The sequence below is a fragment of the Gorilla gorilla genome, chromosome 8 (assembly GCF_029281585.2).
Source record: "Gorilla gorilla gorilla isolate KB3781 chromosome 8, NHGRI_mGorGor1-v2.1_pri, whole genome shotgun sequence".
NCBI classification, from domain to species: domain Eukaryota; kingdom Metazoa; phylum Chordata; class Mammalia; order Primates; family Hominidae; genus Gorilla; species Gorilla gorilla.
Window position 1 is genome coordinate 56,070,166 of NC_073232.2, and position 27,260 is coordinate 56,097,425.

General features: G+C 38.9%; 1 protein-coding gene across 3 annotated transcripts in view; it reads left to right on the top strand.

Moving 5' to 3' along the window:
* SLC16A9 (solute carrier family 16 member 9) overlaps positions 1-22,748 on the top strand; it is an 83,308-nt gene extending 60,560 nt beyond the window's left edge. For all 3 annotated transcript variants that reach the window (XM_019035408.4, XM_004049448.5, XM_019035409.4), the window contains exons 4-6: positions 7,069-7,164; positions 18,896-19,810; positions 20,545-22,748. In XM_019035408.4, the coding sequence (XP_018890953.2) occupies positions 7,069-7,164; positions 18,896-19,810; positions 20,545-20,723 (1,190 nt within the window). In that variant the 3' untranslated portion in view covers positions 20,724-22,748. The remainder of the gene's footprint in view (positions 1-7,068; positions 7,165-18,895; positions 19,811-20,544) is intronic.
* Positions 22,749-27,260: the final 4,512 nt, after the last annotated feature.

A 27,260-nucleotide genomic window follows, 5' to 3' on the forward strand; every position in this document is an offset into this window, starting at 1 on the left:
AGATGGCATAGTTCTCTCTGGGGAAAGACTCACGTTATCATTCCATATATACCAACTTGTCATCATGTTTGTTGCAGTGTCCTTCCTCCTAGAGTCCTGGCCTTTCCTTCATTTAGTGGATTCTGGGTCAGAAAACAGGCTCAGGTCTGAGGACGTACATAGCTCTGATTTGGCAATAGGTTCTGATTCTCAGTGACTAAGAGGAAACTGTCAGCTCATGGAGGGAGCACTGGACTTCAGGTCAGCAGACACAGGTTCTGTGAGTTTGAGCAAGCTCCTTCATCTCCACGAATGACTGTACCCTCCCTCATCTGTGAAGGCAGGCTAAGAAACCTACCTCGTATGGGTCTTGTGAGGACTAAATGATGTCAAGCAAGATAACAATAAAATAAAGAGTTGAGTTAGATTTCAATTAATAAAAATATCTCTCACCACAGTAATTATTGGGGACCTGTGAGTTACTGCTTGCTGGCAAATTATTAATATTTACCACCATGGTTGATTTCTTCACAGTTTTATTTCATCAGTAGGCTCATAGTATAGGGCTCATGGAATGTTTGTGGGATAAATAAATGGGATAATAATGAACACTGGCACTTTCATTCTGTTACCATTTGAAGTAGAGTATCAAATTGAAAAAAAAAGTGACAGGAAATTATTACACAGTCTAAAATCTCATTCCTGTATCATGAGCTCTTTAGAAAAATAAGAAGGGTTCAGTCTAATGGTAACATTTGTAAGATGCAATTCTGTGCAGAATCATATCCTAAGGACTTTCGTTTGTCTGGAATGAGCTAGATGGCCTCTTTAGCTAGACAGTATGACCAAGGGAAAGATCAGACACTGACCAGCAGGCAGGCTCTGGGGTTGGACCATGTGGGTTAACCTTCTTTTATCCACTTGCCAGCTGTGTGACTGTAAACATGTTTTGTAACTTCTGTTTTCTCATTTTTAAACTGAGCATCATAATAGCACCCATCTTATAGGAGTTTGTGAAGATGAGTGACATAATGCAATGAATGCTAGCTAGCATAAACCATTAGCATTTGTTTTATGACCTGAAAAATTATTCAGCCTCTCTGAGCTTCCTTTTTTATTTTTTATAAAATGGCACTGATATGAGTTCATGGAGGTATTGTGACTATTCATGAGATAACGTTTATGAAGAGGCATACAGAGATGTTTAATACATATTTGTTCCTTTCTCCTTAAATTCCTTTCTGACCCATACAGCAGTAGTTTTTGGCTACTGAAGAAGCTCTATTGAATCAGAAATATTTGTGTAAGAGATTTAAAAATATAAGAAAAGAAATTAAAGTTATATTGGATATTACAAGCTAAAATGTCAAAAGAATACTAAAGTGTATTAAATGATATAATTCTGTTTTACCATTTAATTGATTTTTTCCAAAACTAACAATTTGAAAACATGATGTTGTTTTGTTAGGTTTTTGTAGCTCAAATGAAAACCTGTACCAACTTGTCAGATTGCAGGATTAATTGCAATGAGGAACTTGATACCATATCAGTATAGCTTTTGTACTCTGTTATGGTAAATCCATTTGTTCATTCTGTACTTTTTTTTTTTCTTTCGAGACGGAGTCTCACTGCAACCTCCGCCTCACGGGTTCAAGCGATTCTCCTGCCTCAGCCTCCCGAGTAAGCTGGGACTACAAGAGCATGCCACCACGCCTGACTCATTTTTGTATTTTTAGTAGAGATAGGGTTTTGCCATGTTGGCCAGGCTGGTCTTGAGCTCCTGACCTCAGGTGATCCGTGGTCTTGGGCTCCCAAAGTGCTGGGATTATAGGTGTGAGCCACTGTACCTGGCCTCTGTTTATTCTGTACTTTAAATAGATCTTCATTCAAACCTGATTTTGTAGCATCATGCATTCTCTATTTGAAACATATTGGTTTGCTGAGTTATGCAAGAACTTTAAAATGTTAACACATTTCATTGTAAAACATCACTTTGGTTAATATTGCCAACAAGCTCATTAGAAATCTCTATGTATTGGCAAGTGATTGTAAGCCACACAGCCAAATCTGGGAATTGAGTCTCCTGTTTTCTCAATAAATTTGCTAAATCAGGCAAAAGGCAATACAGTGGGAGATGAAAATTAGGTGGGTAGGAGGTGGTGGTGCAGGGAATGTGCCCGTAATGATTTGCTCAAGCCTCTTTCTAATAATTTCTCTTTGCTTTTCTGAAAAGCACAACTCAAAATCAATTCCTTGTATTCTCTTTTCTTTAGAATATATTGTTATTTAGCTAGCTCATTATGGTTTTCTTATTATTCCCTTCCTGATTTTTGGAATAATTCCATTTTCTTCCCCTCACCTCCCGCCACTGCCCTTTCTTTGGGGACTACCTGCGTAGTCCACTGAGAGTGGGGAGGGAAAAGAACATGTTTGTAGACAGTCTGATTCTCTTACTGTAATTCTGCCAAATGAGATAAAGAGCATTTCCTGTATATTCGCTTTAGTAGAAATAGAGATTTACAAGCCCTCCCTTTCAAAATTGTTATATAATTGAAGATAATCTTTAACTGTCATGGATATGCAGGTGTAATAAGGTATTATGATTTTTTGATGTAGTCTGAGGCAGTATCTACATAATGCCATAATACTCAGGTGAAAAATGAAAAAAGTATACCAGTATAATGGATTTTTTTTGTACTCATGATAGCATAGGGACATAAACTACATATTTACATTTTTTATGTCTCTTAATTTTTACAACTATCTTACGAGATTGTTTTACAGATAAATAAACTAGGAATTAGAGAGTTTAAATGACTTTGCCAAAGTCGCACAACCAATTGTCTAGTTGGAGGAATAAACTTGAAAATATATAACTTGTAGCACAGCACAATAAGTGCAATGATGAAAGGAAGCCAATGTATGTGTGTGTGCAGGGGAGAGAGGGTGGAGGCTTCATGCTTAATTTATGTTTGCACTAAGTCTTGAAGAACAGGCAGGAAGTGGTTCAAATGGATACGGTTGGAAGGGGAGTGGGGATGGTGTGAGGAGGACATTTCAGTAGCCTAAGTACTCAGAGGCGCAAGACAGAATGGATAAACAGCAGTCTTTTTATACGTGTTTGTTAAGGAATGCACAGATGGTGTGAGGAGTTGCAAATATGTCAAAGCATGGTATGTAACAGAGGCCAGATGCTAACAGTTTTATGTGGTCTTTATTGCAGTAGTATGACATGATGAGAACTATATGACAACAGTTGAGAAGACAGATTGGTGGGAAAAGTACTGAAGGCTGAGACAGCTATTAGGGGGCCTTAGATGAGATTAAAAAAAAAGATGAGGAGGTGAACTGAGGCAGTGTTAGTGCAGAGAGAGAGTGAGGTTGATAATTTAGGCCGTGGGTGTGATAAAGAGCTTGATGTCTGGTTTGATGAGAGGAGATGAGGGGAAAGAGGCCTCTGAAGTTGTGACTCCGGTGTGTGAAATGGAAGGTAAAGTGTGGAAAAGAAATGTTACAACATGTAAATATATTTAGTTTTTACCATTTAAAGAAAGGGAAACAACTATGCCTTACTAATACTGATGCTGTGAATTGTCAGTAGTACAAGTATTTAATTTTAAAATTGTTATTCTTTTACTGGAGGTTGGTACACAGAATTTTTTCACTGGTAGGGGTCTGATCCAAACTGGTTGGAGGCCAAGGAATGCTTTAAGGCAGTGGTTTCCAAACTGTTTAATCTTGGAACCCTTTACATTCTTCTATTTAGAACACCTGGAAACTTTTGATTATGAGGATTATACTTAGATTTAGTCTATTAAAATGTGCTGTATTAAGAGATAAGACACTTAAAAATATTTGTTTAGCTATTCATTTCAAGATAACGAATCCAGTAGATGTTAACATAAATATCATATTTATTATGAAAAATAACTCTGTTTTCCAAAGCAAAACAAAATTTGGTGAGAAGAGTGCCATTGTCTTACATGTTTGCAAATCTCTTTAATGTCTGGTTTCATAGAAGGCAGCTATATTCTTCTATCTACTTCCGTACTCGATATGTTACAATATGCTTCTTGATTGAAGTATATGAAGAAAATCTGGTCTCATACAAAGATGTAATTAGAAAAGGGAAGAGTGTTTAAGAGTCTTTTCAGGTAATTATAGATATTCCTCTACCGAAATTTTTAAGTGAGTTTCCTAAGGATTAATTGCAATGAGGAACCTGATACCATATCAGTATACTTTTCATACGCTCTTATAGTAAATCCATGTGTTTATTTTGTGCTTTGAGTAGATCTTTATTCAAACTTAATTTTGTAGCTTCATGCATTGGCTATCAAAAAATATCGAAAAATATCGATTTGCTGAGTTATGCAAGAACTTAAAAATATTAACACGTTTCATTGTAAAACATCACTTTGGTTAATATTACCAAAAAGCTCATTAGAGATCTTTATGGACTGGGAAGCTGTCAAATGCATGGTGACAGATACAAGTTTTCCAAAATTCTGGTTTTTTTTTTTTTTTTGCTGGAAAATATGAATTTTATCATTGGTAACAATTACTGTCAGTTGTTTCCCAGCGTTGGTTCATTTACAAGAAAATATCAGCCAGACACCCAAGGTTAAATAACCGTAGTTTGTCTGTCAGACACTGTTTCAAATAAAACGATGTTATATTTTAAAAGTGGTTATTTCAGCTAGCTATAAAACAATCACTTAAGTGCTTATACTTGCAGCAATTATTGTAATTCAGGTGAAGCATTGAAAACAAATGTGTTTGTTTTTACTGTGAGGGTGTGGTTGTGAAGCCTATGAAGTGTCTAGTTCCTTAGGAATACCTTAATTTGTGGTAGGCTTTTTGCAGTTTTACTCAGCATCTCTTTTGCACCATCAGCATAAATGTGAACATAGTGAAAAAAGCAGAGAACATCTCAGTATTATTATAAAAATAGTTGTGACTTGACTAACTTCATGAAAGATCTTAGGGACTATAGGTACACAGACTTCTCTTTAACAACTGCTGGTTTAAGGTTGTCCTGATGCAGATGAAGAGAGGAATCACGCCACCTTTTGCTTTCTTTTCTTTTTTCTTTTTTTTTTTTTTTGAGATGGAGTCTTGCTCTGTTGCCTAGGCTGGAGTGCAATGGTGCGATCTCAGCTTGCTGCAACCTCCACCTCCAGGGTTCAAGTGATTCTCTTGCCTCAGCCTCCTGAGTAGTTGAGACCACGGGTGCACACCATTGCGTGCCTGGCTAATTTTTTGTATTCTTAGTAGAGATGGGGTTTCGCCATGTTGGCCAGGCTAGTGTCAAACTCCTGACCTCAAGTGATCCTCCCACCTCGGCTTCCCAAACTGCTGGGATTACAGGCATGAGCCACCGTGCCTGGCCTCACCTTCTGCTTTCTGACAAATTTAAAGTAAATGCGTTTCAGATTTCTGCTACATTAAAAAAAAGTGAGGTAATCTTATCTGAACCCTAAGGCCTTTAAATCATTTTAAAAAATTCATTTTAGTGTAAGATTTAAAGTTTAAAAGTTGCTGTTTCAACTTTTTTGGCATCGACACTTAGTAATCTGAAATGTCTTTTTTTTCATGTCTTCAATGCTTAACCTTTGACACAGCTCTGACAACGAAATCACAGAAAGCATGTAACTTTGCATTATTTACAATAAAACCGCCTCCAAAGGCTTTCAGAAATAGTCTTAGTTAAGGGCGACACTTTTTGGCTTCACAAAATTGATTGGTTAGAAACAGTTCTTATTTCATGTTTTGAAGTGTCCTCTGTGTAGTAATGACAACTATATAAATTAATCCAACTCATGTCTTAGATTTTGAGAGTATTTTTTTCCCCATAAATGACATAAAAGGGCACTCTATTTTTAAAGGGTTATTTAAAGTCTAGTTGTTTTAATCTCTCTCATTTCATTAATAAGACTCTGTGTGCAATCATGGATAATCATCTGAGTCATGGGTTAAGTGCTGATTTCCTAAAATGTTTATGCAGTGTATTTGTTAAACTCATGTATTCTTTTAAATCATAGTCCAGGTAGCTATTTTAAGTAAGGAAAATGACCTTAATAATTCACATAATAGGCCATAGTTAAAATTCAGTTATTAGACTATGGCTTATTTGTTGTTTTAGAGTGATCCTCAAGAACAGATAATGTTGTAGAAGAAAAGCATAAAGTAAATGACTGAGGGCCAACGGAGAATTATATGAAAAACAAACTGGGGTTGTCAGATTCTTAAAAGGGAAGAAAATATTAAGCTAACAAATGAGAGCCTTGGAGATGATCTGGAGATAAATATTACCCTTGGGATTCAGGAAGAGAAATTTAGTTGTAATATTTTTTTTGTTGCTAATTATAAAATAATTTCAAATTTACAGAAAAGTGGAGAATAGTATAGCAAACAACCATATATGCTCACCAATAGTTGTCAGTATTTTGTTGTATGTGCTTCCTTTTTTTTGGTGGAAGTATTTTAAGGTAAAGACATTACTACATTTTACTTCTAAATAAGGTAATATGCACCTCTAAAAGATGAAGACTTACAGATATAAATGTCACTGTGGTGAGATGATATGAGAACCCCACAGGGCCTTCATATTGCAGACTGGGTTGTGCAGGCTAAACTCTAACAAAATAGCTTTGAGTGATCAAGTGTATTTTAAAAAGTTGTTTAGAGGACTTAGAAGAGGAAAAACACTGAGCTGGGGGCAAGGACTTGGAAGAGGCATAGATCTCTAAGGGGCAAACTTGATCAGATTTGCTATTTGGTATGTGAATTTAGCCATTTTCCTTCTTTCTCCATAATCTCTTAATTTACATTGGCGTTATTCATTCATGCTTTAGAAATTGGATACTTTTTTACTTGATCCTGATCTTAAGGTGGGTGTGGGGTGAAAAATGAGGCTGCCCAATGGTGTCTATTGGGCACACATGGAAGGAATCTAGAAGTCTGTACTTGTAACAGTTTTAGCCAGTGAGTAATGGAATGTCTTATCGGACATACTTGTTTTTCCTTTTTTCTCTTGCATTGAAGTAATGCAGTGTCTTAATTTATGCAATGTCTTCTCATGCTTAGGTCTTGGATGTGGTTTATTATACACTGCAACAGTGACCATTACGTGCCAGTATTTTGACGATCGCCGAGGCCTAGCGCTTGGCCTGATTTCAACAGGTATATTTTCAAAATGAGTATAGTATTGTCACCATTCAGTCTTCTAAACAAAGTAAAAAGTTACCAAGCACAGACATGTTTAACCAACCATTACCCAGCTACCAATCAGGTAGCAAAATAATTTCTTTACTTCTGGAAGGAAAGTTTATTTTACACCGTAAATATGGCAGTAGCTTTGTTTTTTTTTTTTTTTTTTTACATTTTACATTATAAATTTTTATGTCTTATATGGGATGTTTTCTAAAATATATAGCTCTTCTAAAATTGTAAACTGATATTTAGTATAACATTAATAAATTTTACATGGACACCTATGATTCTCAAAGCACTTTTAGAAACTTAAATTTAAATGACCATAAAACTTGAAAAGTTGTCTTTATGATATTTCTAAAAAAGCTATTTTTTCCTGCCATTGTGTTTGCTTCCTGAAAGTCCAAAGTAAACCATCTCGTTATTTATTATTTATTATTATTATATTTTAAGTTCTGGGTTACTTGTGCAGAACATGCAGTTTTGTTACATAGGTATACATGTGCCACGGTGGTTTGCTGCACCCATCAACCCGTGATCTACATTAGGTATTTCTCCTAATGCTATCCCTCCCGTAGCCCCCCACCCTGCAACAGGCCCCGGTGTGTGATGTTCCCCTCCCTGTGCCCATATGTTCTCATTGTTCAACTCCCACTTATCAGTGAGAACATGTGGTGTTTGGTTTTCTGTTCCTGTGTTAGTTTGCTGAGAATGATGGTTTCCAGCTTCACTCATATCCCTGCAAAGGACATGAACTCATTCTTTTTTATGGCTGCATAGTATTCCGTGGAGTGTACGTGCCACATTTTCTTTCTTTCTTTCTTTCTTTCTTTTTTCTTTTTTTGAGACGGAGTTGTGCTCTTGTTGCCCAGGCTGGAGTGTAACAGCACAATCTTGGCTCACCACAACCTCCGCCTCCCGGGTTCAAGTGATTCTCCTGTCTCAGCCTCCCGAGTAGCTGGAATTACAGGCATGTGCCACCACGCCCAGCTAATTTTTTGTATTTTTAGTAGAGACGGGGTTTCTTCATGTTGGTCAGGCTAATCTCAAACTCCCGACCTCAGGTGATCTGCCCCTCTCGGCCTCCCAAAGTGCTGGGATTACAGGCATGAGCCACTGTGCCTGGCCTATACATGCCACATTTTCTTTATCCAGTCTAACACTGATGGACATTTGGGTTGGTTCCAAGTCTTTTCTATTGTGAATAGTGCTTCAATAAACATACATGTGCATGTGTCTTTATAGTAGAATAATTTATAATCCTTGGGGTATATACCCAGTAATGGGATTGCTGGGTCAAATGGTATTTCTAGTTCTAGATCCTTGAGAATTGCCACACTGTCTTCCACAATGATTGATGTGTAAAAGCATTCCTATTTCTCTACATCCTCTCCAGCATCTGTTGTTTCCTGACTTTTTAATGATTGCCATTCTAACTGGCATGAGATTGTATCTCATTGTGGTTTTGATTTGCATTTCTCTAATGACCAGTGATGATGAGTTTTTTTTCGTATGTTTGTTGGCTGCATAAATGTCTTCTTTTTTTCTTTTCTTTTTCTTTTCTTCTTCTTTTTTTTTTTTTTTTGAGATGGAGTTTTGCTCTTTTGCCTAGGCTGGAGTGCAGTGGCGCAATCTCAGCTCACTGCAACCTTCACCTTCCAGTTTCAAGTGATTCTCCTGCCTCAGCCTCCTGAGTAGCTGGGATTACAGGTGCCTGCCACCACGCCCAGCTAATTTTTGTATTTTTAATAGAGACAGAGTTTCCCTACGTTGGCCATGGAGGTCTTGAACTCTTGACCTTGTGATCTGCCTGCCTCAGCCTCCTAAAATGTTGGGATTACAGGTGTGAGCCACTGTGCCTGGCCAGATGTCTTCTTTTGAAAAGTGTCTGTTCATATCCTTCGCCACTTTTTGATGGGGTTGTTTTTTTTCTTGTAAATTTGTTTATGTTCCTTGTAGATTCTGGATATTAGCCCTTTATCAGATGGATAGATTGCAAAGATTTTCTCCCATTCTGTAGGTTGCCTGTTCACTCTGATGATAGTTTCTTTTGCTTTGCAGAAGCTCTTTAGTTTAATTAGATCCCATTTGTCCATTTTGGCTTTTGTTGCCATTGCTTTTGGTGTTTTAGTCATGAAGTCTTTGCCCGTGCCTATGTCCTGAATGGTATTGCCTAGGTTTTCTTCTAGGGTTTTTATGGTTTTAGGTCTTATATTTAAATCTTTAATCCATCTTGTGTTAATTTTTATAGAAGGTGTAAGGAAGGGGTCCAGTTTCAGTTTTCTGCATATGGCTAGCCTGTTTTCCCAACACCATTTATTAAATAGGGAATCCTTTCCCCATTGCTTGTTTTTGTCAGGTTTGTCAAAGATCAGATGGTTGTATATGTGTGGTGTTATTTCTGAGGCTTCTGTTCTGTTCTATTGGTCTATATGTCTGTTTTGGTGCCAGTACCATGCTGTTTTTGTTACTGTAGCCTTGTAGTATAGTTTGAAGTCAGGTAGTATGAAGCCTTCAGCTTTGTTCCTTTTGCTTAGAATTGTCTTGGCTATATGGGCTCTTTTTTGCTTCCATATGAAATTTAAAGTAGTTTTTTTCCAATTCTGTGAAGAAAGTCAACGGTAGCTTGATGAGAATAGCATTGAATCTATAAATTACCTTGGGCAGTATGGCCATTTTCATGATATTGATTCTTCCTATGCATCAGCATGGAAGGTTTTTTCATTTGTTTGTGTACTCTCTTATTTCCTTGAGCAGTGGTTTGTAGTTCTCCTTGAAGAGGTCCTTCACATGCCTTGTAAGTTGTATTTCTAGGTATTTTATTCTCCATGTAGCATGTGAATGGGAGTTCACTCGTGATTTGACTATCTGTCTATTATTGGTGTATAGGAATGCTTGTGATTTTTGCCATTGATTTTGTGTCCTGAGACTTTGCTGAAGTTTCTTATCAGCTTAAGGAGATTTTGGGCTGAGACAATGGGGTTTTCTAAATATACAATCATGTCATCTGCAAACAGAGATAATTTGATTTCCTCTCTTCCTATTTGAATACACTTTATTTCTGTCTCTTGCCTGATTGCCCTGGCAAGAACTTCCAATACTATGATGAATAGGAGTGGTGAGAGAGGATATCCTTGTCTTGTGTTGGTTTTCAAAGGGAATGCTTCCAGCTTTTGCCCATTCAATATAATATTGGCTGTCGGTTTGTCAGAAATAGCTCTTATTATTTTGAGATATGTTCCATCAATACCTAGGTTATTGAGAGTTTTTAGCATGAAGGGGTGTTGAATTTTATCGAAGGCCTTTTCTGCATCTACTGAGATAATCATTTGGTTTTTGTCATTGGTTTTGTTTATGTGATGGATTACGTTTATTGATTTGCATATGTTGAACCAGCCTTGCATCCCAGGGATGAAGCCAACTTGATCGTGGTGGATAAGCTTTTTAACGTGCTGCTGGATTTGGTTTGCCAGTATTTTATTGAGGAAATTCGCATCAATGTTTATCAGGGATATTGGCCTGAAATTTTCTCTTTCTGTTGTGTTTCTGCCAGGTTTTGGTATCAGGATGATGCTGGCCTCATACAATGAGTTAGGGAGGAGTCCCTGTTTTTCTATTGTTTGGAATAGTTTTAGAAGGAATGCTGCCAGCTCCTCTTTGTACCTCTGTTAGAATTTGGCTGTGAATCTGCCTGGTCATGGGCATTTATTTTGGTTGGTAGGCTATTAATTACTGCCTCAATTTCAGAGCTTGTTATTGATCTATTCAGAAATTCGACTTCTTCCTGGTTTAGTCTTGGGAGGGTGTGTGTGTCCAGGAATTTATCCATTTATTCTAGATTTTCCAGTTTACTTGTGTAGAGGTGTTTATAGTATTCTCTGATGGGATTTGTATTTCTGTGTGATCAGTGGTGATCTCCCCTTTATCGTTTCTTATTGTGTCTATTTGATTCTTCTCTCTTTTCTTATTTATTAGTCTGGCTGGTGGTCTATTTTGTTAATTTTTTCAAAAAACCAGCTCCTGGATTCATTGATTTTTTTGAAGGATTTTTCACGTCTTTATCTCCTTCAGTTCTGCTCTGATCTTAGTTATTTCTTGTCTTATGCTAGCTTTTGAATTTGTTTGCTCTTGCTTCTCCAGTTCTTTAAATTGAGATGTTAGGATGTCGATTTTAGATATTTCCCACTTTCTCCTGTGGGCATTTAGTGCTATAAATTTTCCTGTAAACACTGCTTTAGCTGTGTCCCAGAGATTCTGGTACATTGTGTCTTTGTTCTCTTTGGTTTCAAAGAACTTATTTATTTCTGCCTTAATTTTGTTATTTACTCAGTAGTCACTCAGAAGCAGGTTGTTCAGTTTCCATGTAGTTGTGTGGTTTTCAGTGAGTTTCTTAATTCTGAGCTCTAATTTGATTGCACTGTGGTCTGAGAGACTGTTTGTTATGATTTCTGTTCTTTTCCATTTGCTGAGGAGTGTTTTACTTCCAATTATGTGGTCTATTTCAGAATAAGTGCTGTGTGATGCTGAGAAGAATGTATATTCTGTTGATTTGGGGTGTAGAGTTCTGTTGATGTCTCTTAGGTCTGCTTGGTCCAGAGCTGAGTTCAAGTCCTGAATATCCTTGTTAATTTTCTGTCTCATTGATCTGTCCAGTATTGACAGTGGGATGTTAAAACCTCCCACTATTATTGTATGGGAGTCTAAGTCTCCTTATAGGTCTCTAAGAACTTGCTTTATGAATATGGGTGCTCCTGTATTGGGTGCATATATATTTAGGATTGTTAGCATTGATCCCTTTACCATTATATAATGCCCTTCTTTATCTTTTTTGATCTTTGTTTCTTTAAAGTCTGTTTTATCAGAGACTAGGATTGCAGCCCCTACTTTTTTTTGCTTTCCATTTGCTTGGTAAATCTTCCTCCATCCCTTTATTTTGAGCCTATGTGTGTCTTTGCACATGAGCTGGGTCTTCTGAATACAGCACACCAATGGATCTTGACTCTTTATCCAATTTGCCAGTCTGTGTCTTTTAATTGGGGCATTTAGCCCATTTACATTTAAGGTTAATATCGTTATGTGTGAATTTGATCCTGACATTATGATGCTAGCTGGTTATTTTGCCCATTAGTTGATGCAGTTTCTTCATAGTGTCGATGGTCTTTACATTTTGGTATGTTTTTGCAGTGGCTGGTATTGGTTGTTTCTTTCCATATTTAGTACCTGCTTCAGGAGCTCTTGTAAGGCAGGACTGGTGGTGACAGACTCTCTCAGCATTTGCTTCTCTGTAAATAATTTTATTTCTCCTTCACTTATGAAGCTTAGTTTGGCTGGATATAAAATTCTGGGTTGAAAATTCTTTTCTTTAAGAATGTTGAACATTGGCCCCCACTCTCTTCTGGCTTGTAAGGTCTCTACAGAGAGATCCGCTTTTAGTCCGATGGGCTTCCCTTTGTGGGTAACCCAACCTTTCTCTCTGGCGCCCTTAATATTTTTTCCTTCATTTCAACCTTGGTGAATCTCATAATTATGTGTCTTAGGGTTGCCCTTCTCAAGGAGTATCTTTGTGTTGTTCTCTGTATTTCCTGAATTTGAATGTTGGCCTGTCTTGCTAGGTTGGGGAAGATCTCCTTGATAATATCCTGAAGTGTGTTTTCCAACTTGGTTCCATTCTCCCCATCACTTTCAAGTACACCAATCAAATGTAGGTTTGGTCTTTTCACGTAGTCCCATATTTCCTAGAGGCTTTGTTTGTTCCTTTTTATTCTTTTTTCTCTAATCTTGTCTTCATACTTTATTTCATTAAGTTGATCTTCAATATCTGATATCCTTTCTTCCACTTGATCAATTTGGCTATTGATACTTGTGTATGCTTCACGAAGTTCTCATGGTGTGTTTTTCAGCTTCATCAGCTCATTCATGTTCTTCTCTAAACTGGTTATTCTAGTTAGCAATTACTCTAACCTTTTTTTAAGCTCCTTAGCTTCCTTGCATTGGGTTAAAACATGCTCCTTTAGCTCGGAGGAGTTTGTTATTACCCACCTTCTATAGCCTACTTCTGTCAATTCATCAAATTCATTCTTCATCCAATTTTGTTCCTTTACTGGCAAAGAGTTGCGATCCTTTGGAGGAAAAGAGGCATTCTGGTTTTTGGAATTTTCAGACTTTTTGTGCTGGTTTTTCCTCATCTTCATGGATTTATTTACCTTTGGTCTTTGCCGTTGGTGACCTTTGGATGGAGTTTTTGCGTGGTCATCCTTTTTGTTGATGTTGATGCTATCACTTTCTGTTTGTTAGTTTTCCTTCTAACAGGCCCCTCTTCTGCAGTTCTGCTGGAGTTTGCTGGGGGTTTACTTCAGACCCTGTTTGCCTGGGTATCACCAGCGGAGGCTGGAGAACAGCAAAAATTGCTGCCTGCTTCTTCCTCTGGAAGCTTCATCCCAGAGGGGCACCTGCCAAATATCAGCTGGAGCTCTCTTGTATGAGGTGTTTCCCAGTCAGGAGGCATGGGGGTCAGGAACGCACATGAGAAGGCAGACTGTCCCTTACCAGAGCTCGAACGCTGTGCTGGGAGATCTGCTGCTCTCTTTAGAGCTGGAAGGCAGGAATGTTTAAGTCTGCTGTAGCTGCGCCCACAACCGCCCCTTCCCCCACATACTCTGTCCCAGGAAGATGGAGTTTTATCTATAACCGCTTGCCTGGGGCTGCTGCCTTTCTTTCAGAGATATCCTGCCCAGAGAGGAGGAATCCAGATAGCGGGAGTGGCTTTCAAAAGTCTCTAAAATATCTAAATTGGGGGCATTCTATGTCCAACAGAACATATGAAAAGAAAGCCTATGGGCCCAGTAAATTGAGAGTCACATGCTGGTGAAGACATTGCTAAAAAAACAGAAAGTGCTTCTAGAAAGCACCTTATCCCTGAAAAAGACAGGAGAAAAGGAATGAAAATTAACATCCCTAAGGCCACTGTCAGAAAGACTGATGCTGATCATGTCTCCACCTCCTTGTAGTGTGGAACTTACAATTTTTCTAAAGTACTGGTTTCTGAATACCTCTCACTGGCCTACGTGCATATCCAAATGACAAGCTGTTTACTCTTGTTATTCCTTTAGTAATCAAGAGATGATCACTGAGGGGGAAAATATAAAATATAATTTTTAAATATAAAAGCATTCTGGACATATAAAAGTGGTTTTTCAGTTTTCAGATGAATTTTTTAAAGTTATGTACAGTTCTTATCAAAATTTATGTGGCCAACATTTCCTGAGTTTTTTAGGACATACAGTTGCCAAGTTATCAAAAGTTGTAAATTTACATATCCTTCTTGCTGGTAGGTGGGTAACCCTGGAAGGTCAGGCTTTTAGATAGCCTGAAGAACATCAGTAGTTATTCTGGCAACAGGATCCAAACTAATAGTTTATTCCTGAGGCCAACCCAGTGGCAACAAAGTGATTTGTGGTTGAATTGAATCCAACTGTATATTTCCCCAACATATTTTAAAAAGCACTGCCCGGTGAGAAGTGTGAATTGTGGTCTAGGTGGAGACAAGGCCAGAGTCAGAGGACATGGCTAAGGCAGTGATGGGAGAAGGGATGCAAAAACAGAAGATGGGGAATCCAGAGTAGTTGGGATGCAGTTTGCAGAACCTGTGAGGATCTTCCACAAGTGTGGGAAGGACTGTAAGAGTAGGCATGGCAGCTTCAAGGACAGTGGGTCTCACCTGTACTATATTTGCTGTAGAGGCAGTATGACATCGAGTTAGAAGCACAAGCCTGGATCCACACTGTCTAGTTTTGAATCCTCTCCTGTCACTCACTAGCTATCTGGTGTTAGACAAGTTACTTAACTGTTCTGTGCCTCCGTTTTGGAACTGTAAACTGGGGATAATAGTACGTTGATGAAAAGAGTCAAATTCTTTAAAATATTTGAATTTTTATGAGTAACAAATGGCCTGTGACACAGTCCCATGAAAGTCTGTCTCAGGTGGTCAGGCTAAACTTGATTTTATACATTTTAGGGAGACATAAGAGATCAATCAATATATGTAAGTTGTACATTGGCTTGGTCTGGAAAGGCAGGACAACTGGGAACAGGGGCTTCCAGGTTGTAGGTGGATTCAAGAATTTTTTAAGTGGCAGTAAATTGAAAGGGTTAAGTTATTGTCTGAAGATCTAGAATGAATACAAGGGAATGTCTGGGTTAAGACAAGGGGTTGTGGAGACCAAGGTTCCCATTATGCAGATAGAATCAATAGAAGGGAATATTTCTTATCAGACTTAAAGAGTCTGTTCTATCAGTCTTAAGGTGCCTGTTTTAATGTTAATACTGGTCAGCTGTGTTTGAATTCCAAAGAGGCGAGAGTATAATGAGGTATATCCAGCCCCCATCCCCCTGACCTTATCATGGCCTGAACTAGTTTTTCAGGTTTACTTCAGAATACCCTTGGCCAAGGGGAGGGTCCGTCAGCTGGCTGGGTGGCTTAGAATTTTATTTTTGATTTACAAATAGTACCCATTACATTGGGTTATTGGACATATGAAAGGGATGTATGTGTACGGCACATGACAGGGGCTCTCAAGTGTTAGCAGTTATAATTCTGACCTAGGTTTCCCTAATGTCCAAATGTATTTGTGTTGAAGGTGTTGGGAGTTGCATGCTGTGACAGATGATCTTGCTTTTCACTCAGTCTTGAGAGGAGGGCATAGGGGCCTGGTCCATACCACATTAAATAAAAAATGAAGCAACTATGGGCAGTCAAGATTTAAAGGAGTTTTCAGTTTCAACTCACAGGGAGCTAGGTGAAGGGAAATTAGGGAGAAGTATGAACCCACCTTCAGTCAAAGATATGATAAGCAAAACAAAAGTCACAGCAGAGTTTTTTAAAAATTAAAAAGAAACCCCACATCAAAACAGTTGAAATATTGTGACCTAGTTGAAAGAAAGGAATGTGGGCATGAAATGAAGGTTTGGGGGAAGCGATCTTCCTCTGTAGTGAACAGGGGTTGGTCCACAAATGCCCATGGGCCAAATCTGGCCTCCTGCTGTTTTGTGTATGATTAACAAGCTACAATTGGTTTTTAAATTTTTAAATGATTGAAAAAAATCAAAAGAAGAATATTCATAATACGTGAAAACTATGTGCAATTTACATTTCAGCGTGCATAAATAAAATTTAACACAGCCATGCTCATTTTTTTATGGATTATCTCTAGCTGGTTTCATGCTTCAAGGGCAGAGTTGAGTATTTGGGACAGAGATTGTACACCCTCTATGCCTTAAATATTTACTCTCTGATCCTTTCCGGAAGTTATTGACCCCTAGTATTAGTGAGTTAAAGCATGGCTGTATTTCTCACTGCTTCGTGTTCCCTGAACACCATTTAATATTTTCTCTCTTTGTAATAATGTATAACATGCATGGAAGCATAATTAGTGCTTTATTTCACTTAACCCTTTACAATGATTATTTTAAAATTAGGATGCTCTTTTTGAAGATTAAAAATTACAGTTTTAGCTATTGCATGCAGGGCTTAATTCCTAGGTAATGGGTTGATAGGTGCAGCACACCACCATGGCTATATTTACCTATGTAACAAACCTGCACGTCCTGCACATGTATCCTGGAACTTAAAATTTTTAACAATCACGGTTTTGCAGTTTACAAAATTCCACCAGGAAACTCTAAATTACTCTTCAATACCCTGGGGGAAGAAATCCTGCATCTTTCTAAACCACAGACATGTTCTTGTGGGATGAAGGCTGAGGAAACTAGCCTCCAACGTGTAATTTGATTTTCCCCACTCTCTCCTATCTTATGTGTTCAATAAATATCTGTTGAATTGATTTTCATCATGTTGACAGATAAACTTGGTTGGCAAGAATAGGAAAGTTGTTTATTTATTTGTTCTGTGTGAAAATATAGAACTTTCAAAACACCAAGAGCATTTTTAAGTATCTAATGATGTGACACTTTGTTAGAATCTGTACAAAGAAATAGGCAAAAATCACGAATTTATAGTTAATGGGTACTAATGCAGTACATGAGGTCACCCTGCTGTTTTTAATTCTGTCAGTGTGTTTTCTGTAGCGTTTTTAACTTTTACAGTATATGCCACGTTTAATGAGAGAAGGAAAGGATTACATTTGTCTACTGTTATTACTTCTCAGTAGTTAGCAAAGAGATACTCTCTTAACAGTCCCAAAAGATACTATTTTAGTTGCCATTACATTAACATGAAACATTAATATTTGCATGCAAAGTTTTTTTTCCTTTGGGAATGAAGGGGTTAACTTTAAAAAATGTTAAGAAGGGACAACTGAGGTCCCAAAGAAAATATTTTCTTACAACTCTAAGGCAGAGCCATTTGGCTATTTGGAAGAATTGTTTTATAAGATGGGTTTTTATAGCAATCATATCCATGCAATCAGTGATGCCTCTGAGCTTGGTCCTATTGGCATCCTGATGAGATTATAATGTAATTTAATACTGACCATTTTAAACATATGATCAACCTTTTCAGACTATTTTTTTCCTGATTTTTCACATGACATTTCCCAATGACATTTACATTTAAAAATGCTCAGTTTATTAAAGATTGAAATCAGAACCAGATGAGCACAGTACCAATTGATTAGGCTACCATAACTTGGCAACCCTGTGTGTTTAGTGTGATCAGTGCTAAAAAGGTGAATTATTCACAGTGTTACATAGATGTGTAAACCAGCATACTTTGTAATTTAAATACCCTAAAAAAATTCTACTTCTCTCATAATTGTATTAATGCGTGAAAAGGATGAATCACTCATTCCGGTGATTCAGCAATGGATTTGAACTATCAAGCCATTATAAATATCCTTAAACTGCAATATACTATTTTTAAAAAGTAAAATATGAAAATTTACTTTTCTGGAATAAATATGTAGCATGGAGCCTGGCACATAATAAGTGCAAAGAAAATAGTTTCATGATGATACTTGGTTTTTGGGTTTTTTTGTTTGTTTGTTTGCTTGTTTGAGACGGAGTCTCACTCTGTCACCAGGCTGGAGTGCAGTGGTTCAATCTTGGCTCACTGCAACCTCTACCTCCTGGGTTCAAGCGACTCTTCTGCCTCAGCCTCCCAAGTAGCTGGGACTACAGGCGTGTGTCACCATGCCCAGCTAATTTTTGTATTTTTAGTAGAGACGGGGTTTCACCATGTTGGCCAGGATGGTCTCGAACTCCTGACCTCGTGATCCACCCACCTCGGCCTCCCAAAGTGCTGGGATTACAGGCCTGAGCCACCACACCCAGCCCATGATATTTGTTAAGAATATGGGCTATTGGGGTCAAACTGACTGAGTGTGAATCCTATTTATGTTCTTTACAGATTTTTGATCTATGGCAAATTTCTCAACAATTCCAGCCCTAGGTCACTTCATCTCTAGATTGGGAATAATAATAGGACCTACTCAATGGGATCAGTAAAAGCATTAAACAGGATCGTGCAATGTAAAGTGCTTAACAGTGTCTGAGCTGCAAATTCTAATTCTTAAATGTTCTATCATTATTACTATATTATTGTTATTGTTATCTTCTACTTAATATGATTTTAATATGAAGTTACATATAAATGCCAGTATAAAAAATAAATTGAATTGTGATACTACAAATTCTAATCCTGAGAGCCTCAGATTACGAGGTTGAACAGTTCCCATTCCCTTTTTAGGTTCAAGCGTTGGCCTTTTCATATATGCTGCTCTGCAGAGGATGCTGGTTGAGTTCTATGGACTGGATGGATGCTTGCTGATTGTGGGTGCTTTAGCTTTAAATATATTAGCCTGTGGCAGTCTGATGAGACCCCTCCAATCTTCTGATTGTCCTTTGCCTAAAAAAATAGCTCCAGAAGATCTACCAGATAAATACTCCATTTACAATGAAAAAGGAAAGAATCTGGAAGAAAACATAAACATTCTTGACAAGAGCTACAGTAGTGAGGAAAAATGCAGGATCATGTTAGCCAATGGTGACTGGAAACAAGACAGCCTACTTCATAAAAACCCCACAGTGACACACACAAAAGAGCCTGAAACGTACAAAAAGAAAGTTGCAGAACAGACATATTTTTGCAAACAGCTTGCCAAGAGGAAGTGGCAGTTATATAAAAACTACTGTGGTGAAACTGTGGCTCTTTTTAAAAACAAAGTATTTTCAGCCCTTTTCATTGCTATCTTACTCTTTGACATCGGAGGGTTTCCACCTTCATTACTTATGGAAGATGTAGCAAGAAGTTCAAACGTGAAAGAAGAAGAGTTTATTATGCCACTTATTTCCATTATAGGCATTATGACAGCAGTTGGTAAACTGCTTTTAGGGATACTGGCTGACTTCAAGTGGATTAATACCTTGTATCTTTATGTTGCTACCTTAATCATCATGGGCCTAGCCTTGTGTGCAATTCCATTTGCCAAAAGCTATGTCACATTGGCGTTGCTTTCTGGGATCCTAGGGTTTCTTACTGGTAATTGGTCCATCTTTCCATATGTGACCACGAAGACTGTGGGAATTGAAAAATTAGCCCATGCCTATGGGATATTAATGTTCTTTGCTGGACTTGGAAATAGCCTAGGACCACCCATCGTTGGTAAGATATTTATCTTAAAATCATCCCATTTTACTGTTCTTCCTTGTCATATCTCCAGATATAGAGGTCCAGATTGTAATAGTAGCACAGATTTGTACAAAATAAATCTGCATGGAACATCTCATGGTAATGATTTATTCAAGACTGCTTTCATATAATTGAGAAAGCGAATATGCATGCTCTGGGATTTGTGTTTGCTCTTTATTTGGGAGAAACTCAAAATGCCTGCTTTTTTTTTTTTTTTTTGAGACGGAGTTTTGCACTGTCGCCCAGGCTGGAGTGCAGTTGCGTGATCTCGGCTCACCGCAAGCTCCGCCTTCTGGGTTCATGCCATTCTCCTGCCTCAGCCTCCTGAGTAGCTGGGACTAAAGGCACCTGCCACCACGCCCGGCTAATGTTTGTTTTTTGTTTTTGTTTTTGTTTTTTTTAAGTAGAGACAGGGTTTCACCGTGTTAGCCAGGATGGTCTCCATCTCCTGACCTCGTGATCCGCCCGCCTCGGCCTCCCAAAGTGCTGGGATTACAGGCGTGAGCCACCGCACCCGGCCTGCCTGCTTATTCTTATCCAAATATTTGAGAGAGTCTCTTCTTCTAACTCCCAGTAAACCACGTTGGAAGTAGTGGAGTAATATATATACTAATTATAACTATATATAAAACTGATATAATTAGGGTATGGGATGGATGTTCATACTATTTCCATGAAACTTACTTTTTTTCTTACTGTCTTTTCAGGTTGGTTTTATGACTGGACCCAGACCTATGAGATTGCATTTTATTTTAGTGGCTTCTGCGTCCTGCTGGGAGGTTTTATTCTGCTGCTGGCAGCCTTGCCCTCTTGGGATACATGCAACAAGCAACTCCCCAAGCCAGCTCCAACAACTTTCTTGTACAAAGTTGCCTCTAATGTTTAGAGGAATATTGGAAGACACTATTTTTGCTATTTTATACCATATAGCAATGATATTTTAACAGATTCTCAAGCAAATTTTCTAGAGTCAAGACTATTTTCTCATAGCAAAATTTCACAATGACTGACTCTGAATGAATTATTTTTTTTTTACATATCCTATTTTTTATGTAGTGTATGCGTAGCCTCTATCTCGTATTTTTTTCTATTTCTCCTCCCCACACCATCAATGGGACTATTCTGTTTTGCTGTTATTCACTAGTTCTTAACATTGTAAAAAGTTTGACCAGCCTCAGAAGGCTTTCTCTGTGTAAAGAAGTATAATTTCTCTGCCGACTCCATTTAATCCACTGCAAGGAACCTAGAGAGACTGCTCCTATTTTAAAAGTGATGCAAGCATCATGATAAGATATGTGTGAAGCCCACTAGGAAATAAATCCTTCTCTTCTCTATGTTTGACTTGCTAGTAAACAGAAGACTTCAAGCCAGCCAGGAAATTAAAGTGGTGACTAAAACCGCCTTAAGAATTGCAGTGGAGCAAATTGGTCATTTTTTAAAAAAAGATATTTTAACCTACAGTCACCAGTTTTCATTATTCTATTTACCTCACTGAAGTACTCGCATGTTGTTTGGTACCCACTGAGCAACTGTTTCAGTTCCTAAGGTATTTGCTGAGATGTGGGTGAACTCCAAATGGACAAGTAGTCACTGTAGACTTTCTTCATGGTTGACCACTCCAACCTTGCTCACTTTTGCTTCTTGGCCATCCACTCAGCTGATGTTTCCTGGGAAGTGCTAATTTTACCTGTTTCCAAATTGGAAACACATTTCTCAATCATTCCGTTCTGGCAAATGGGAAACATCCATTTGCTTTGGGCACAGTGGGGATGGGCTGCGAGTTCTTGCATATCCTCCCAGTGAAGCATTTATTTGCTACTATCAGATTTTACCACTATCAAATATAATTCAAGGGCAGAATTAAACGTGAGTGTGTGTGTGTGTGTGTGTGTGTGTGTGTGCGTGCGTGTGTGTGCTATGCATGCTCTAAGTCTGCATGGGATATGGGAATGGAAAAGGGCAATAAGAAATTAATACCCTTATTCAGTTGCATTTAACCTTAAGAAAAATGTCCTTGGGATAAACTCCAATGTTTAATACATTGATTTTTTTTCTAAAGAAATGGGTTTTAAACTTTGGTATGCATCAGAATTCCCTATAGATCTTTTTGAAAATATAGGTACCTGGGTATCACGCATAGAACTTTTAATTCTGCTGGTGTAGGCTGTTGCCCAAACATCTATAATTTTACTGAGCTCTTCAAGTGATTCTGATAACACAGCCTGGATTGAGAATTTTTATGAGATTGGCAATGGAAAAACACTTATTCTTTTAAATAATAATTTTTTTAAAACCCAAGAGGTCAGGGGATTTTATAAACAAATAGCCAAGTGTTCTTTAAATAGGAGGCACCGTTCCCATTGTGCCAAAATCATCTTTTCATTTATTTTGAAATATGTATGATTATTTTATACTTGTATGTTGCCTTTCTTCGAAGGCGCCTGAAGCACTTTATAAACACGAATCCTCACAACACCTCTGTGAGGTAGGTAAATAGTACTTTTCTATGTAGTAAACCTGGAATATGGAGAATTTCATAACAGTTCATTCTACTTAATAATGCAATAATGGAGCTCCAAGATGTCTTGGACTTCTACACCACACTCAGACTTCTGGAAAGTTTTCTGTACCTCATTCTTTAGTCCCTGTCAAGGTTAGTAAATAAAATAAGTGACATAAAAAAAAAAAACTAAACTACGTGTTGTGTTGAAAGTTCCTTTTTGCCAATGTTATGTTCAGGAAACCCAATAACCTGAAAAAGTTTGACTTTGATGTGACATCTTCATATTCATCAATGCTGATAATTGTCCAAAGGCATCTTCACTATGCTAAATAACATCCAATGTGGGCGTTATCTGTTGTCTAGGGGATGAATTTTAAGTTACAATAAAATATTTTTCTTTGTTTTGCATCAGTTTGGTTGCTTTTTCTCCTCTTAGTTCTCCACCCAATTATAGTGACATGTCACTTGAATGTAAAACTATAAATTACCTGGCATAATTCAGACTCTGGAACATGGTTATTTTACAAAAGCATATTCAAAATGCTTAGCTACTTTGACCATTGCCTTCCAAAAAGCTAGTTTATCAGCTTTACCTCTTGTGGTAAAGAGTACTCTGCAGGTCTTAATTCTTAATAATAATTTATAGAATTCTTAATATGTTTCAAGCTTATGTTGTTTAACCCTCATAATAACCTTGTGAGATGGAGATTATGACCCTCATTTTATGATCTAAAATATAATTGTCATAATACTACGGACAACATATTATAAAAGTATAAGTAATTTCCAAAATCAAAATGCAAAATTTTTCTCTTTGTAAAATTAAAGTAAACCCTTTAATTTCTAACATGGTTCAGAAATTAGGCCTGGCCAGGAGGGTTGCTCTAAAGCCAATCCTTTAGTGAACAGAGAAAATTTTCTGTAGGGTAATCATGTCAGCAGGGAAGAAGGTTCAGCCACCGACCTTTAAAGGGCTCATGAGGAACAGTTCCCAAGAACCAGGAGTTCCAGTACTGGGAGGTCATGACCAAACATTTATGCCAGCCAACCAGTCCAGTGACCTTAGGTAGCCTCGGTGCTTAGCAGTTGGTATAGAATTATCCTAACTCAGGATGTTCCAGGACATAAAGGGGAGCTCCATTTTGAAACAAAGGACGTCTCATTTTCTCTTTATTTAGAAGGAATATTATATTGAACACATAAAATACATGATTTACATTAGCAGTGCCATGCACTTTCTCCTTCATTAGTAACAATCTTGGGCCGGGTGCAGTGGCTCATATCTGTAATTCCAGCAATTTGAGAGACCGAGGTGGGCAGATCACTCGAGACCAGAATTTGGAGACCAGCCCGGTCAACATGGTGAAACCCCATCTCAACTAAAAATACAAAAATTAGCCAGGTGTGGTAGCACATGCCTGTAATCCTGGCTACTCAGGTGACTGAGGCAGGAGAGTCACTTGAATCCAGGAGCTGGAGGCTGCAGTGAGCCAAGATTGTACCACTGCACTTCAGCCTTGGTGACAGAATGAGACCCCATCTCAAAAAGAAAAAAATATCTTGGGACCGTCTGCTATATAGTCAATTGTATATGAAGGATGTCAGTAAAATCCCTCTTTGAGTAAGGAGTTTAATCGCAGTCAGTTAAAATGATCAGAGCTCTATGAATACATGGATAATACTTGGGACTGCAGTGTACATACTTGTTAAGGTTGTGATTCCACAACCAGATTGCCTATCAGTCCCTGTGGCCAGGTGACTGTGAGCGAATTATTTAGCCTCTCAGAGCCTCAGTTTCCTCATTTATAAAACACATCATAGGGCTATTGTGGGAATTAAATAAGATTCCCAATATATATACCTGATATGTAGTATATATCCAATAAAATATTAGCTATTATTTTTGTCGTTGTCATTCTTAAATGTATTGCTTCTCTGTACCTGAGGGAGGCATCAAGTGTTCCGGGGACAGGTGTAGGGTTAATGTTTGCATTAAAGGGCTTCATTTAAAAGAATAATGAGCCTCTGTTATTCCTAATCACATAACTGTCACAGCTTTTGCCTGTTCTTGTCAAAATCTTCTTTCCCTAGGGATTCATGACTCAGCACATTTTTTTGGAATTGCCATTCAGAAGCTCTGACACAAAACAAAACACAGGCTGTTCCTCCACAAATCAAATAGAAACCACTTTGTAAATTGAATTGCTATGGGAATTTGAACTTTTTCTTCTCTTAAGAACTCTCATCTGAGCTGCTCAGAAGGTGGGCCTGAAATTGGGCAGAAAGCAAAATGATCCGATTTGTTTACCGAGTACTAATTGGCTTCGGCTCAGGGCCCTTACCTCACTGCTTTCCAGCCTTTGAGACTTACTCTTGAGGGAGTGCAATTTCTTGCCAGGTCTCCTGAGATTCTATTCCTAGTGGAGCTCAGCCGCATTAGTTGTTTTTTTGCTGCATGCATTCCTTGTCCTAATGAGTCATTTACTTTTATTCTTTCTCCTTGCAAAAAGAAAAAATAAATTTAAATTTAATCAGTTTTTAATAAAAAAAGATATCCTAAAATCTTTGGTAAGCAACATGTTTTCAATACATAATAATTAACCGTGGTCAAGTGCTTTCCTGTGATAGGTCACCTTAAAACTACATAGCCACAAAGATATAATTATTTTTTCTTCCTGGAAAAGTTCCTGATGTGATAAAGCAAGTTGTTATTCCTCCAGCTTAAATCTGAAAACTGCTGAATATCTACAGCTATAATAGGGCATTGCCAAGGGCAGCCCAGATGACTTTAGAACCCTAGCAACAACGGAGCAGCCATTTTTCTGGAAAGCACTCCCTAATAAACTTCCTGCATGCAAACTCTGTTTCATAGTCTCTTTCCCACCAGGAAACTGGGGACAACCGAAATCCCAACATGGTGAGATAATGCCAAGTACACAGGGTCATCAGAGCAGAGAGGGAGGGAGACACCTTTCTTGAAGGCCTTTTATGTGCCCAGTATTGTTACAGGTACTTCACAAACCACGTCTCGTCCTGTTTCAGTTCTAAAGGTGTTGGCAAGACTGGCTGCTCGACTGTCAAGATACCACAAAGATGCCTTCTTATCTTAGGACATTTGGGGTCTGGCTCTTTCCTGACAGGTTGAGGTACTTCATTTCTTATTCACCCAACACTTCTTAAGTGAGCCCCTAGTATGTGTTAGGTACTCTCCCAGGTACCAAGGATATAATGAGCAAGATAGACAAGGTTCCTGTACTCTTTGAGCTCATCGGTGCCCCAGAACTGATCAGAATAAGTTAGATGGCAATGCAGTTGTAACAGAAGCTTCAGCTCCTGTGGGAAATTCTGGAGCTGGGTTGGTCCTTCAGCATTGGCCCAGTGGAGTTCAGTCATGTCTGACTCATATTAAGATTCCCAAAAGAATGAATTTAGGGGAGCAAGATGGCTAACTGGAGAAGCCTGGCACTCTCACCTCACATGAAAGAACCAAGGAAAGAAATACACAGCTAAAATTTGACTGCAGTGTTGAAGGGAGAGTGCTGGAGTACAGACGGACAGTGGAGATACACCTGTGGTGATTGGAAGTCTAGGAGGGCAGTGTGGAGGTACCTGGCGTCTGCAGCTCTGTCTCCTCCACCTAGATTGGATTGGCCCAGAGACAGGAGGGACTTCCCGTTGCATGGGAAAGGAAGCAGAAGATCCCCACCAGCCCTCATTGATACTGCAGACAGCTACAGTCCTTACAACAGGAAAATTCTGCAGTCCTCACAAGTCCTGAGCCCAGTTTGGAGAGCTGCTGGGGATTCACTCAGCTGCATTGCCCCAGATTAGGAGCACAAGGTGTGTACTCCCCATCTACCCTCTTGCCTCTGTGAACCAAGCTGCTCAGCACAGTGCCATCTTGAGATCAAAGTCACCCCTTGAATGTACCCTGCTCTAGGGGCTAGCAGCCACTACACCTCGCCAGCACTGGCGCTCCAGCTTCATTCCACAAGTCCACATAGATGACTGAATGCCACAACGCCAGCAGTGTGGAGCCAGAGCCCATAATCAGCTGTGACTCTGGTCCTGCACAACCAATAAACCAACCTCTACTGCTGCACCTCCAGCCAAAAAATGGTCTGGCAGTCCCACCCAGGGTGACCCCTCCCTTGAGCTGGCCAAACTGCTGCATACCCTATCCTAAGCAGAAGTGGTCCCTAAGCCTCCAAGCAGCTGATATGCCTCTGGGCCAGTGGAGTGGAAATGCGTCCAGGATCTGGAAACAGCCCTGTAGCACCCTTGCCCTCCACAGACAAGCCTCTGGACTGTCCAATGGCCCTGCATCCCCAACAAGGGCCTGAGAAACAGTCCTGCAGGTCGCTCCTGGTGGGCATGCCTCCAGGCTAGCCAAGCAACTGTTCATCCATGTATTGGGCTTGAGAAACAGCTCCATGGGCTGCTTCTGGTGGGCACAGCCTCATGCCTGTGCTTGCATCCTGGACCTACACAACAGTGCTGGTGGGCTATTCCCTGCAGAAACACCACCAGGTTAGCCGAGCAGTCATGCAGCAATGTCATGAGTGGGAGAATCAGCCTCGTGGCTCCCCTGACAAACAAGTCCCCAGGCCAGGTTGGCAGCCACATGCTCATTTTTGGACCTGAAAAATAGCCTTGTGGACCACCCACAGCAGATATGCTTCTAGGCTGACCAAGCAGCTTTATGTCTGTGTTCTAAGACAGAGAAATAGCCCCCTGGGTCACCTCCAGCAGTCATGCACTCAGGTCAGCTGAGAAGCTGTGTTACCACATTCTAGACCTGAGAAATAGCCCTAAGGGCTGCCCCTAACACATATGTCCCCAGACTGACCAAGCAGCTGTCTGCCTGCATTCTGGACCTGAGAAACAACTCTGCAAGCTTCTCCGGGTAAGCACACCCCC